The sequence below is a fragment of the Suncus etruscus genome, chromosome 2 (genome assembly GCF_024139225.1).
Source record: "Suncus etruscus isolate mSunEtr1 chromosome 2, mSunEtr1.pri.cur, whole genome shotgun sequence".
In the NCBI taxonomy this organism is placed as follows: domain Eukaryota; kingdom Metazoa; phylum Chordata; class Mammalia; order Eulipotyphla; family Soricidae; genus Suncus; species Suncus etruscus.
Genome location: NC_064849.1, coordinates 95,171,289 through 95,185,110, shown reverse-complemented (window position 1 = coordinate 95,185,110; position 13,822 = coordinate 95,171,289). Strand labels below are relative to the sequence as shown.

General features: G+C 45.1%; 1 protein-coding gene and 1 non-coding gene across 3 annotated transcripts; one reads left to right on the top strand and one right to left on the bottom strand.

Moving 5' to 3' along the window:
* The first annotated feature begins 1,600 nt into the window (after positions 1-1,600).
* On the top strand, positions 1,601-10,302 carry LOC126001155 (histone-lysine N-methyltransferase PRDM9-like). Of its 2 annotated transcripts, none has more exons than XM_049768361.1 (5): positions 1,601-1,732; positions 2,505-2,593; positions 4,484-4,610; positions 6,051-6,131; positions 8,878-10,302. In XM_049768361.1, the coding sequence occupies exons 2-5, from the start codon at positions 2,561-2,563 to the stop codon at positions 10,257-10,259; spliced, it is 1,623 nt and encodes a 540-aa protein (XP_049624318.1). In that variant the 5' UTR covers positions 1,601-1,732; positions 2,505-2,560; the 3' UTR covers positions 10,260-10,302. The 2 variants fall into 2 exon arrangements, with proteins under 2 accessions (XP_049624318.1, XP_049624317.1); XM_049768360.1 differs by having other exon boundaries at positions 8,875-10,302.
* Positions 10,303-12,650: 2,348 nt separating this feature from the next.
* LOC126002273 (U6 spliceosomal RNA) lies at positions 12,651-12,754 on the bottom strand. Its single transcript, XR_007493028.1, has one exon. It is a non-coding gene; the product is annotated as a U6 spliceosomal RNA (small nuclear RNA).
* Positions 12,755-13,822: the final 1,068 nt, after the last annotated feature.

The following is a 13,822-nucleotide window of genomic DNA, read 5'->3' as shown; positions in this document are numbered from 1 at the left end:
GGGTCCAAAATGCACTTTCATTCTAGCTTATAACGAAAATGTAACGAAATGTCAGTCCATACAAAAAAAAAAAGTCTTTTTAAAGTGGCTGAGTGAGGCTTTTTGCAGGGGCCTACATAAGATAGTGGATGACTATCTTTTAATAGATGGAAAAGAAAAGGCAAAGCACATGAGGTGTTGGTGCGACAGACCATTTATAGAATGACAAACGTTTTTTTTCATTTTTTTTATTTAAACACCATGATTACAAGCATGACTGTAGTTGGGTTTTAGTCACAAAAGGAATACCCCTCTTCACCAGTGCAATATTCCCACCACCAATGCACCCAATCTCCCTCCACCCACACCCCCTGCCTGTATTTGAGACAGGCATTCTACTTCTCTCACTCATTAACATTGTCATGATAGTTGTTAGTGTTCTAACTGCACTCACCCCTTTTTGAGGTGAGCTTCATATCGTGAAACAGTCCTTCCATCCCTCATCTCTAGGCATTATTAAATAATGTCTTTTATTTTTCTTAAAACCCATAAATAAGTGAGACTATTCTGCGTCTCTCTCCCCCTCTGACTTATTTCACTCAACATAATAGTTTCCATGACCATCCATGTATAGAAAAGTTCTTGACTTCATCTCTCCTGATGGCTACATAATATTCCATTGTGTATATGTACCACAATTTCTTTAGCCATTCATCTGTTGAAAGGCATCTTGGTTGTTTCCAGAATCTGGCTATTGTAAATAGTGCTGCGATGAATATAGGTGTGAGGAAGGGATTTTTGTATTGCATTTTTGTGTTCCTAGGGTATATCCCTAGGAGTGGTATAGCTGGATAGTATGGGAGCTCAATTTCCAGTTAGGAGCTGTTGGCAGGAGGAATAAAATATAAACTTTACTCCAATTTGTGTGGTTTTGTCTTTCAATTTCTGGACCCTAACAGTCTCCAGGTTGTGGCTGTTGTAAATAGTAGTTACCAAGTCTGATTAGTGAGCACACAGCCAGAGTAAATATGAGCACTGCCTGGTAGGGATGTCGACAGTATATAAAACTATTAAAAAGGAAAAATAAACTCATTAATGTTTCAAAGGAATATGCTATCGGGGGACAATTTAAATAGGAGCCATAGATGACAATATTCAGGGGTTCCTCCTGGCTCTGCATTTTGGTATTGTTCCTGGCTGCCTTAGGGATCTTGGCTGCCTATGGGATCCTGGGATTGAACCCGGGCTTGCCGCCTGCAGCGCATTAGCCCTCCCTATATCCTATCATTCAGGCACTTGTAAGGCGTTTTAAATGGCAAATATGGGCATTTCCTTTCAGTTCTCTCAGGGCATCCCCCTGGCCTTCACACATGTGATCATTGGCTGCAGGCTGAGCTCTAACAAAGCCCAAGAAATGGGCGTGTCTTATGTTTTTATTGAAATTGATCCTTCAGTTATTACATAGGAATGAATAGATTTGCATCAAGTCCCGATTCAAGTCCAGAAGACAAAATTCCCAAGTAGATGGTAAATAGCGGAGCCTGGCCCTTTAAGACTCTGGCCGGAAGTCGTTTGCCGGCAGGTGATCGCCATTTTTTTCCTTTCTCCGTTACCAGACCCTGAGCCAGAAGCGCCAGTCGCTCCCGACTGTGCCCGGACGGACCAACGGGCTTAGGGGCCTCTGGAGGGACGATTTCGCTCCGCTGTCGTGGAGAGCCGCTTTGAACGCCCCGGAGCTGCGGGTCTCGGCCAGGTGAGCGGCGAGGCCGCCCCGGGAGGCTGCAGGCCTGTCCCTCTCCCCCCGGTGCTCGCTCCATCCCCGGGAATATTGGGGCCCCGGGGCCGAGGCCTGGCTCTGCGCTCAGTGCTCAGTGCTCACTCCCGAGGGTCCTGGGAACCCCGGGCAAGGCGATTGCCCTCGCGCTCTGTTATTACTGCGATTGGGGTCCTGGCTTTGGGATTGTTTCCCAGGGAAGGAACATCTTCTCTTCTGTCAGTTGCTCTCCATCGCTCTGTGACCAGGTGACCCCAGGCTTTTGGGGGAGTACTTTTGGAAAGAGTTTGTTTTGCTTTTTTTGAGGAGAGTGAATTGTATGCAAACGAGTTATTTTTTTTGCAAGGGAGTGTGGGGCCACACCCAGCGAGGCTCAGGGACACATAGGTGCATCCCAAGGATACAACTTGGATCAGCTGCCTGCTGGCAAACAACCTTCCCTCTGTACTATTGATTATCCCTCCCCCCAAAATGTATTGATTGTAAAGTGCCCCGTTTTAGTCTAAAAGCTCCAAGTGCCAGACACAGGTCGCATCGTGGTTCTTAGTAAGCGCTGTGGATTGTAGGACAGTTTTGCTGGACAGCACGCTGTTTGGACGCTTCCACTTGTCCCCTCACAAAGGAGCAGGTGCTGGAGTGCATGCCTGCTTCAGATGTGCAGATCTGCTTAGGATGCAGCAAGACCCAGCAGGAAGCAGCTGGGCAGGGGTTGTGCTCATCTTCGTTGCTCACAGCTGTGACTTTTCTCCAGGACTTTCTGAAATGGGCCTTGCTGCTGCTCTTCGGGAATAATCCAAGCTGGCGAAGATGGGGCCACACCGCTTGACGTCCTGTCCCCAGGTAAGGGGGCTGTGTGGGCTCTGAGAAGATAAGGTAGGGGACAGGAGTGCGAAGTCCCCCAGGGTTTGAGGGACCCAGAGATACTTTTAGAAAGGTGTCTACCTACAACCAGGTTGTGGCTCTAGGCACTCCTGGTCACTGTAGTTTGAGGCCACTTTATCCTTGTTTGTTGTCTGGTTTGGTTTGGGGCCCGCGCCAGTTGGTGTTCAGGCCTTCCTCTGTACTCATTGTTCTTGGCTCACCCCTAGTAGCTCTAAGACCCTATTAGATGCCAGTTTCCAGGATTGAGCTCCTGGTAATATAGACCAGGATGTTGGTGAGGAAGGGACCTTGATTCCAGGATATCTGTCATGAAGCATCATTCCTGCCTCTCACATTGGGAAAAGCTCTTTGAATGATTTTTAGTTTGTGACACCACAACCAAAATGGGATTCTCCTGACTCTGCTCTCTAGAATTAAACCTTCTGGGCTCCAGGACCATGTGAGGTGTGGGGTATTCAGCCTGCGACAGCTCTGTCTGAGCAAGCACCCACCAAATGTCTTGCTATCCAGCACAAAGTACTTTTGTATATTGCTGCTGTTTCCAGATATTAGGCCAATGCCCTCACCCATGTATCCTTCCTGTATTCACTCAAGACCTTCGTTCTGGGTTTGGCACATTCTCCCTGGGTTCTCTAACTCAGAGAGCTCCAGGTGAAAAATTTTCTGCCTTTCCTGATAGAATACAGCAAGGTCTTTTCCTGCATGTGATTTTTCTATGGGTTTTGTTTTGTTTTAGTTTGAGTTTCCTTGTGCTGTGGTGTGTCTGCTCGTTTTGATTTGTATTGAATTTTGAGCCATATTGGCAGTGCTCAGGGCTTTTTTCTTGACTCGGTTAGCTCCGAGGGACATATGGGAACATTAGCCTGTGCCTGGGATTGACTCCCTGTTGGCCCTGTCTGTGCCTTCCCTGACACTGTTTCTCTGGTCTCAAGGCCATGCCATTCAGCTCTTTTGTCCTTTATCTGCAGGGCCTTGCCTCCTCCCTAGAGCCACATTTCTTCTCAGTAAACCAGTTGCATTTCCAAATGCTCCTTGTCTATAGTCCCATGGCTTGTTCTAATTGGGAAACTAGAGCAAAGGATCTTTCTGGAAGCCATGGTTGTTGGAATTCAGGTTCTTTTCTTTTCTTTTTTTGGTACTTTTTATTTTGGTTTATGATTTTCAATTAATTTTGGTTTTGAGGCCAACAACAGGCAGCGCTTGGGTTACTCCTGGCTCTGCTCAGAAATCAATCATGGCAGGCTCGGGGGAACCAAACCTTGGCTGGGAATCAAACCTGGAATCATCTCTAGTCAGCCGGCTGCCAGGCAAACGCCCTACCGCTGTGCTATTGCTCCAGCCCGATTCGGGTCATTTTTACCTGCACCAGGAGGAATTTGGGAGTGAACCATGAGTGCTGATAACACCAAGCACAGGTTTATTCGCTGGACCCTGAATTTCCTTCCTCGTCCCTGGTATCCTGGGCAGAGACAGACTCTGAGGGCAAAAGGGATTATTGTGTGTTTAGCATTTAGGGCCATACCCAGAGATGTTTTTTTTAGCTCATGCAGGCTCTGTGCTCAGGCATGACACCCACCAGATCTCAGTGAGTCTAGTGCAGGGATAGGCCATGGTTTGTGTGCAAAGCAGCACCTCCAAGAACGCTCTAGAATAGTGTCTGCATATCAGATTGGTTGATCTGGCTTTCTAGATTAATGTGTGGGGGGAACCTTCCCCTCTGGGTGCCCATGGAGAGAACATGGAGACTGGTCCCACCCAAGGGCAGAGGAAAAAGACCCTGGCCCATCCTATTCTCTTTCCATTACCAAGGGTGAACCTGGGCCCTGACCCCCTCCTTTGTGTACTCAGGACACAGTGACCTTCCCCGATGTGGCCGTGAGTTTCTCCCCAGAAGAGTGGCCGTGCCTAGATGCCTCTCAGAAGAAGCTCTACAGAGACGTGATGCTAGAGACCCACCAGCACCTTCGGGCAGTAGGTGAGAGCTGCCCTGGGGCCATTGGTATGGGCTACATTCCAGGTTGAAGGGGAAGTGCCAGATCTCACTGGGACCTAGTTTCAATAGGGATATAATTCTGAGCCCAAAGTCAAGTCTCTTTTCATTCTTTTGATCCCACAACCCCTGACTATTTCTTAGATGAGTCCAACTTTATATATATATATATATATATATATTTTTTTTTTTTTTTTTTTTTTTCTTCCTTTTTGGGCCACACCTGGTGATGCTCAGGGTTTACTACTGGCTTGGGGGACTATATGGGACACTGGGGGATTGAACCATGGTCCATCCTAGGTTAGTGCATGCAAGGCAAATGCTTTACCGCTTGCGTCACCACTCCAGCCCCATGAACATGGTATAGGGGTGAACATAGCTGCCTTCCAACTTTATATTTTTAAATGTCATTTCAGCTACCAGAAAGATCATAAGTTTTTGCCACATCTAGGGCCAAACTGGGTTTGATCCTAGGCTTTGCATATTCTCCCATAAACCTGCCCAGTATTCTTGAGCACAGAGCCTGGAGTTGGCCCTGATCACTGTGAGGTGTGTCCAAAAGTGATGTGATTTCATGAACCGAGGGATCTTAGTCACACCTGGATTTGCTCAGAAATTATTCCTGATGGATTTCGGGGGTTGTCTGGGGTGCTAGTGATCATTTATAGTCTGGGCTTGTTTATGGTCACACTCTACTTGCTCAACTATTATTTCAATCCTCATGAGACTGACTGCAAAATGTATAAGTGACTTAATTGTTTTTCATGATTTCAAAAAAGCTACCTGGTAGCATATTCTGGGGTCTCCTTATTGTTTCCTGGGATATTATCTTAGGCAGTATCTAATCTGCTATACCTGCATAGAGACAGAGAATGTTCCCCAATCGTTGCATCCTATCCTTGGCACAGGACATTTTGACTTTATTTTTGTATTTGGACTCTACAAAGCGCTTATGTCCATATTTGCACCCAGGAATCACTCTGGCGGGGCTTGGTGGATCCTATTTGGTTCTGGGGATTAAATAACTGTCAACCCTGATCATGTCACATTCCCTAACTACCTTAATATCACTCCAATCTCTTTGTAAAACATGTTTTGGCTTGGTGGTGCTACCTCTTCACTCAGAGCCCACTCCCTGAGGAACTCACGGAATTACTGAGAGTGCTGCTGTCACATGCAGTTCAGTCATGTGCAAGGCCAGTGCTGTCCTATTGCTCCCCCTTCCCCCACTGTGTTATCCGGCTCCCTCAATTAGACTTTCATTTCAACCTGTTCTTATCTGTGCAATAACCAAAGTACATATGGAGAGCAGAGATTCTGTTCTTCATTGCTCCATGATTTGGCTGCTTTCATTAGGGATCAAGACTCATGCATGCCTGCTGTCCCCTCCCTGTCTCTAACCCAAGATTTGTCCTTCTGTGACAGGGCATTGCAATGTGAAGCCTGCGCTGATCTCCTGGCTGGAAGGAGGAACCCTGGAGACGATGCAGAGAGGCATGTTTGCAGGTAAGTGTGGGAAAGGCCCAGGCTCAAAACCTGGGTTGGGTGCAGCGTATCATGACACTTGTGAGATGTGGGACTCAGGCTCCCAGATCAGGGTACAGGCCTGCTCCTATTCACTGCCCTTGATCCTGAATCCCAGAATGATCTGGAACTTTGCTATCTTGCCTTTGTTCTTTCTGGTTCTCTGTGAGCATTTAGAACAGATGCTGAGATTCTTTGTTTGTTTGTTTGTTTTTGTTTTGGGGTCACACCTGGCAGCACTCAGGGATTACTCTTGGCTCTATGCTCAGAAATTGCTCCTGGCAGGCTCTGAGGACCACATGGGATGTTGGGATTCAAACCACTGTCCTGTATGCAAGACAAACGCTCTACCTCCATGCTATCTCTCCAGCCCCCATGAGATGCCAAGATTCTGAGCGTTCACTCTCCATCTATTCTCTCATTGTGGCTTGGCTTTATAACTCCATATCAGGGTGCCCTTCTGAGCCCCCTCTGTCCTTTCCTTTATTCTGGCCTTTGCCTGTGGATCATTATTGAGTTTTTGAGATCCCCAAGAAAGTGATTTTTTTTCCTCTCCTTTTTTTTTTTATGTTTAGTCAGTGATGGTACTTGGGGTTACTCATGACCCCATGCTTCAGGAATCACTCCTGGTGGGCTGTATGACATTATGGGATGCTGAGAATTAAACTTGGGTCAGCCACTTGGAAGGCAAAGACCCTCCTGTGTGTTTTCTCTCTAGCCCACTCAAAAATACCTGTTGTCTGTAGTTTTAAACCATTGAAGAATGAGCCAGGCACATAGATTTTGCCATGATCCTCCCAACATGTCTTGCCAACGGATTTAGTACCTGAAAACAACCTGTATTCACTCCATCAGTGTTGCTGCTTTCATCCAGGTTTCATGAAAATTACTCTTTTATTTTAATAATTTCCTTATTTAGTATCATGGATACAGAAAATTTCTTAGTTGGATTTCTCTCATAGAACATATACTGCTCTTCACTTCACCAGTGCAACTTTCACACCACTAATGTCCCCCATTTCTCTACCACCCCTCCCTTCATGTCTCTAGGAAGTTCTCAGTACAGTTAGTTTTTGTTTGTTTGTTTGTTTTGGTTTTTGGGTCACACCGGCAGCACTCAGGAGTTACTCCTGGCTCTGCTCAGAAATCACTCCTGGCACAGGCTCGGGGGACCATATGGGATGTCTGAATTCGAACCACCGTCCTTCTGCATGCAAGGCAAACTCCCTACCTCCATTCTATATCTTTGGCCCCATGCAGTTAGTTTTTTAACTGCACTCACCACTCTTTGGGGCAAGGTTCATATCATGGGCTGATTCTTTCGGCCCTCCAGTCTATTGTCTCTGGACATTAATTATTAAAATCATGGTAATAATATTTTTATATCCCTCAGAGGAATGAGACTATTCTATATCCCTCTCCCTCTGACTCATAATCTCCATGTCCATCCATGTATAAGCAAATTTCATGAGTTCACTTTTCCTAATGGCTGCATAATATTCCATTGTACCATAATTTCTTTAGCCACTCATCTGTTGTCAAGCACCTGAGTTGTCTCCAGAAAGGCAGGACTAGACAGCATTCCCACCAGCAGTGAGTGAGAGTCTTTTTCTCCCCACATCCATGCCAGCGCTGGTTCTTCTCACTGGATCTCAGAGGCTACTCTAGGTTCAGTGCATGTGATTGGCTCCCAGTGATATTGAAGGATCAAGCAGTACTGGGGATCTAACCAGCATATAGAGTTGGATCTTCTAGCATATTTTTATTGTGGCAACACTCAAACTTAAATTTATTCACATATAATTAATCTCTCTAATCATAACTCTATCCTTTCTCCATAGGTACAACTCAAAGCTCAATGTTACCTAACCACATTAATACCTTTCCCCTCATAGGAAGTCACTAAGGATGATTTGACTTCATGAATTCATGTGTCACTATATATCCAGAGAGTAAGATATTTTTAGAAACCACATCGCAGGTGGTTTCTGGAAAGTTCACGTAAGACCTTAAGTCAAAAAGTTCCAGGATAGAGATTATTACAGTTCAGTGTGTAGAATGCTTGCCTGTCATGTACCAATCCAGGTGAAATCCTCAGCAAACTATATAGTCTCCGCGAGCCAGTCACGATGTACTTGCTAAGAGCGAAAATGGGAGTAACCCCTGAGCACTGAGGTTTGGCCAAAAACAAAAACAAGATAAGTTTCTTCAAGATAAGTGATAGCACATTGGTAAAGCATTTGCCTTGCACGCGGCCAATTTGGGGTGAACCCGAGTTTGATTTCCAGCATCCTGTATGGTCCCCTGAGCCTGCCAGGATCAATCCCTGAGTGAAGAGAGCCAGGAGTAACCCCTGAAAGAAAAGTTTCTGTATATGGACTTTCTGAATTTTTCAAAGTTTAGTGAAAGCAAATGGAATGATAAAGCAAGGTTTAGGGGTCAGAGGTGTAGTGCAGGATTCCATACAGTTCTTCAAGCCTGCCAGGAGAATCCAAGAGCTCTACTTACTCCCAGGAGCAAGCTCTCAGTACCTCAGAACTTTGGGGAGTAGCCCCAAAATCCAACCAAACAAAAAGCCCATCAGATTATTTAGGAGTCATGAAGGCTATATCTTGCTTTATCAACAAAATATAGAAAGCTAGGAGAATAGACTTTGGCTGGAGATAGAGCTATGTTCCAAATAGCCTTGTCAGCATCTATTCTGATCAAAACCTTCCTTTTTCAGCAGAACCAAAGCCAGAAAGCCATCCTTGTCCCTTCTGCTCTCTTGCCTTCTCCAGCCAGAACTTCCTCAGTCGTCACATGAAACGAAGTCATCCCTCTTGGATCCTCCCAGGAGCATCTGCAAAAAAGTACCCCCAATCAGAGAATTTCTGTTTACCCAATCAAAACCAGCGGCAGCAACATTCTGATCCATATAATGACAAATTTGAAAAGCCAACATACTACAAACTTGAAAGTCAAAAGCACAAAGAAAGCCCCATATCTTTGAATAAGAAGATAAGTCATAAAAGAATTTCAAGAGCCTTTTCTAGCCTAACTAGCAGTCAGATAGCAGTCAGATCTAGGTCTAATAAGCATGAGATGACAATGGAAGAAGAAACTAACACACAACAGAAAGAAAATCCAAAGGACACAGGCAGAGTAGTTGCAGGTATAGGAATGCCAAGAATTTTAAGAGACAAGTATGTAAGGCCTGGGCAAAGATTCAGTGATGGATCAAATCTTATCACACACAAAGGGGAAAAGCTCTATGAATGCAATGAGTGTGGCCGAAGTTTCAGTTACAATTCACATCTCATTGCACATCAGAGGACACACACAGGAGAGAAGCCCTTTGTTTGTGGGGAGTGTGGACAAGGTTTCAGTCAGAGGTCAGGTCTCATCTCACACCAGAGGACACACACGGGGGAGAAGCCCTATGTTTGCGGGAAGTGTGGGCGTGGCTTCAGTCAGAGTTCAAGTCTCAGAGGACACCAAAGGACACACAAAGAGGATAAGTCTTATGTTTGCAGGGAGAGTGGGCCTGCCATCAATCACTATTCACATCTCATTGTACACCAGGGGACAAAAATGGGAGAGAAGCCCCATGTTTGTACAGAGTGTGGGCGAGGCTTCAGACTGAGGTCACATCTCATCACACACCAGAGGACACATACTGGAGAGAAGCCCTATCTTTGCAGGGAGTGTGGGCGAGGCTTTAGTCAGAGGTCACATCTCATCACACACCACAGGACACACACTGGGGAGAAGCCCTATATTTGCACGGAGTGTGGGCGAGGCTTCAGTCTGAGGTCAAATCTCATCACACACGAGAGTACCCACAGAGGGGAAAAGCCCCATGTTTGCAGAGAGTGTGGACGAGGCTTCAGTCGGAGGTCAGGTCTCATCACGCACCACTGGACACACACGGGGGAGAAGCCCTACATTTGCAAGGAATGTGGGCGCAACTTTAGATTGAGGTCAAGTCTCATTACGCACCAAAGGACACACACAGGGGAAAAGCCATATGTTTGCAGGGTGTGTGGACGAGGCTTCATTTGGAGGCTAAGCCTCATCACACACCAGAAGACACACAAGGGAGATGCTCTTTGTTTGAAATTAAGTTGATTGGGGCTGAAGAAATAGCATGGAGGTAGGTCATTTGCCTTGCATGCAGGACGGTGGTTCAAATCCCAGCATCCCATATGGTTCCCCAAGCCTGCCAGGAGCAGTTTCTGAACGCAGAGCCAGGAGTAACACCTGAGCACTGCTGGGTTGACCCAAAAACCAAAAAAGTAAAATAATGAAGTTGATTAATCAACAGCAAATAACATCTCAGCATCCATATAGAACATATTAAATCACTACATATGCAAATCACACCTGAGAATATGTCCAGGGAAGTGTACAGTCCTAACCTCTCCATATTTTGCCCTGTATACTAATAAACTGTTCATACAGTCCTGCTCTAATATTTTCTTTCCCCTGATAGCACAGGGAAATAGAAGGGACAGAAAACTCATACTATCACCCAATTTTACACAGAAAATCAATCCTTGGTAAAGTGAGATCAGTCAAGTTAAGCTTTTAAATTGATTCATAGGCCCAGAGAGAAATCTCAGATTTAAGATGAAGTTGTGGAAAGAACCAAAGTCTCCTTGGAAGTAGGTCATTTTCTTGTTAATTTTTTTCCTAAAGTTAATCCTGGCTTTGTTCTCATATTTCATTTCAGGTGGACCAGTTGGGGGTGCTGAATATCAAATCCTGGTCAGCCACATGCAAAGCAAGTGATCTAACACTAAATCATCACTTCAGCACCCAAACTGCATTTTTATAAGAAACATTAGTTCTTATCTTTAATCGGATGCTTCTTGCAATAGTACGTGTGTCTTGTGCTTTGTGAAGATTTCCTGATAGTCCCACTCAGGGGAACACAGACTTCCCAAATTCTGTGACTTTAGCTCAATTTTCTTGGGGTTAGAGGAGCAATAAAGCACTGTTCAGAGAAACAAAAAAAGCAGGAGGGGAATCACAAACTTCCAAATTAATGTCACATCCTCATCCTGCCAAAAGTGACTGCAGAATTGAGCAATTGCTCAGATGTGGAGAGAGGGTCCTTCATTTCCTCCCTATCAGCAATAAACCACATTGCTAATGTGGCCCAGTCTCCAGGATGTCCCCAAATTCACTTCCTGCCACCACAGCCTTTTTGGGAAAAAGAGTGTGTGACCCCAAAGCTGAGTTATGAAAAGTTATTTTGACTTTAGCCTTTCTCTCCAGGATACTGACCAGTGTCTCCAACTCATGCTTAATGGCTGTAGTCCTTATACTGCTGCTGGAGAAAGCTCAGAGATAGGGCATTCCCTCATCCACTAGATCTCATATTTCTGTTTTATAAAAAAAAAAAAAAAAAAAAAAAAAACACCTTCACTAAGATTTCAGTCCTATCCCCAGTCCACCTCTGGGCATCCACTGCCACTGCTAGACCCATGAAGAAAGTTATTTTCAGAGAAGCAGGACTACTTTTTTGGCAGATAGGAAGCAGAAGCTGAGGCAAGAGGGGTGTAACCATCTGCCTCCATTCCATTCATCCAGTCACTTGGTCATGGCAACTTCTGCAGCAGCCAAAGCCAGCCCTTGTACTTAGGAAAGGGCATTGCCAGCTTTCTAGGGTCCATAGTTATGCAGGTGAGTGTGACCAAGACCCAAGAACAGCAGAGCTGTTCACAGCTGTGGTGGGGTGAACCTCAAGCAGCAGCAGGACAGACGAGAGTAAAGGTTTCTATTTGTCGTCAAGCTCACACCTCAGCATTGTTTGAATAAGGACTAAATGCCTGTCTGACTATGTCTGAACAAACTTCTAAAAGCTTCCATAAAGGAGAGATGCTACCTAAAGATGCTATCTCTAGAGTTAGCATGAGGTCATGGAGAGAGTTCAAATGGTAAAGCACATTGCTAGGATGTGTGAGGCTCTATGATCAATCCCATGCACTTCATACCTCCCTTCCATCCAAAAGGCTAAGAGTGGACACTTGGTCCATTGAGCATTGTTAGTTATGGTCCCTAAAATCCTTAATACCAGATTTAGGGGTTTGGAAGAATAGAGAGCTTCGAGCATCTATCTGCCTTGCAAGCTGATGATTATAGATTTATCCCTCGTGTCCCATTTTTACAAAACAAATCCTGTCAGTCCTGCCATTTGCTTTGATTTTGGGGACCTGACCGCAGGAAGCGGTCAGGGCTTTTCTTGGCTCTGCACTCAGGGATCACTCAATTTAGGGCTTGGGGAATTATATGGGTGCCAGGGATCAAAACTGGGTGAGTGGTGTGCATACAAGTTTCCTACCCATTGTACTATCACTACGGTCCCATTCGTAGCTGTACAGATTGAACGTTCCGAAGTCCCCAGTGAGGAAAGGGAAATCCATACCCCTTATCAGGGAGGATAGGAGAAGCTGGTCTGGTTGTAATTCCCTGCAATAAGTAAGCCACACAGATAGAAAGGTTGTTTTTGTTTTTTTAAATATGGAACGCTTCACAAATTTGCGTGTCATCCTTGCACAGTGGTCGTGCTAATCTCTGTATCATTCCAATTTTAGTATATGTACTGCCGAAGTGAGCACAGATATAAAGATTTTAGCAGGCAAGAAAACTCACACCACAAGCTGTTCAACCACAAGCCAGTCACTCCATCACGTGGAACCACAAGCCTAGATGATAGCTTACTGCTCAGCTCTCCTGCCTCCCATTTATTGATCTCCAAACAAAGCCCCTTCCCCCAGGGGTGGGGGGAAGCCAGATAAAAGGCTTTGGGAACACAGATACAAATGGGAACGGTTTCAAAGGCCTCTATTTACCTCACACCAGTCCTCTTTTTATTTTTTTCATTTGTTGGGGCATGTTTGGGGACCATACCGGGCTAGGTTCATTTGTTACTCCTGGCTCTGCACTCAGAAATTACTCCTGGAAGTGCTAAGGGGACCTTATGGGGTTCCAGGAACCAAGTCCAGGTTGATAATGTGTAAGGCAAGTGTCTGCTATACTATTATCATTCTGGAATGTTTTTGAAACGTTTTTTGACTTCTGCTGTTTTTAATCCCCAATGCTGCAAGCACATAATGCCTACGTGTGTGAGCACCACCAGAGGGCGTGATATCTCAAGGAAGCAACACAACTACAAAAAAGATATGCAAGTGTCATGACCAGGAATTGACCCCCTGGCAAGCATGTGTGAGTACTGCAATGATTATTATCATGCACAACCATAATTTGTGTGCATGAATTTAATTAGGAACACTAGCCCCAGCAAGCATTGTGTAATGTATGCAGCTAAGAGAATGCAAATCTTGCAGTTGAGTGTATAAGCACCCTAACTTGATGTGTGACCACCCGACCGAAGTGAGCACCACAGATCAAAATATGTGATCATTTTATTCAGCCATGTTTTCAACTGTCATCATCAAAACTACATTAACAGCACAATGAACAAAAGGAATAAAAAAATAAGCTTAAATACCCCAGACTTCAGGGACCAGGGAGATAGTTCCAGGATATGAGTCTCCTTGGCATGAATGTTAAAGGTAGGGTTCAATTCCCAGCACTGCATGATCCCCAAGGACTAAGATGGAATCTGAGTGCTACCAATTATGGCTCAAAAACAGAAACAAACCTTAAATATCACTGTGTAAGAT

What these genes read in the sequence shown, in the direction of transcription:
- LOC126001155 (XM_049768360.1), top strand. Translation starts at nt 2,561, where the DNA reads ATGGGGCCACACCGCTTGACGTCCTGTCCCCAG. An exon ending in GCTTGACGTCCTGTCCCCAG is followed by an intron (nt 2,594 to 4,483) that starts GTAAGGGGGCTG and finishes TTGTGTACTCAG; the next exon opens with GACACAGTGACCTTCCCCGA. An exon ending in GCAGAGAGGCATGTTTGCAG is followed by an intron (nt 6,132 to 8,874) that starts GTAAGTGTGGGA and finishes TTCCTTTTTCAG; the next exon opens with CAGAACCAAAGCCAGAAAGC.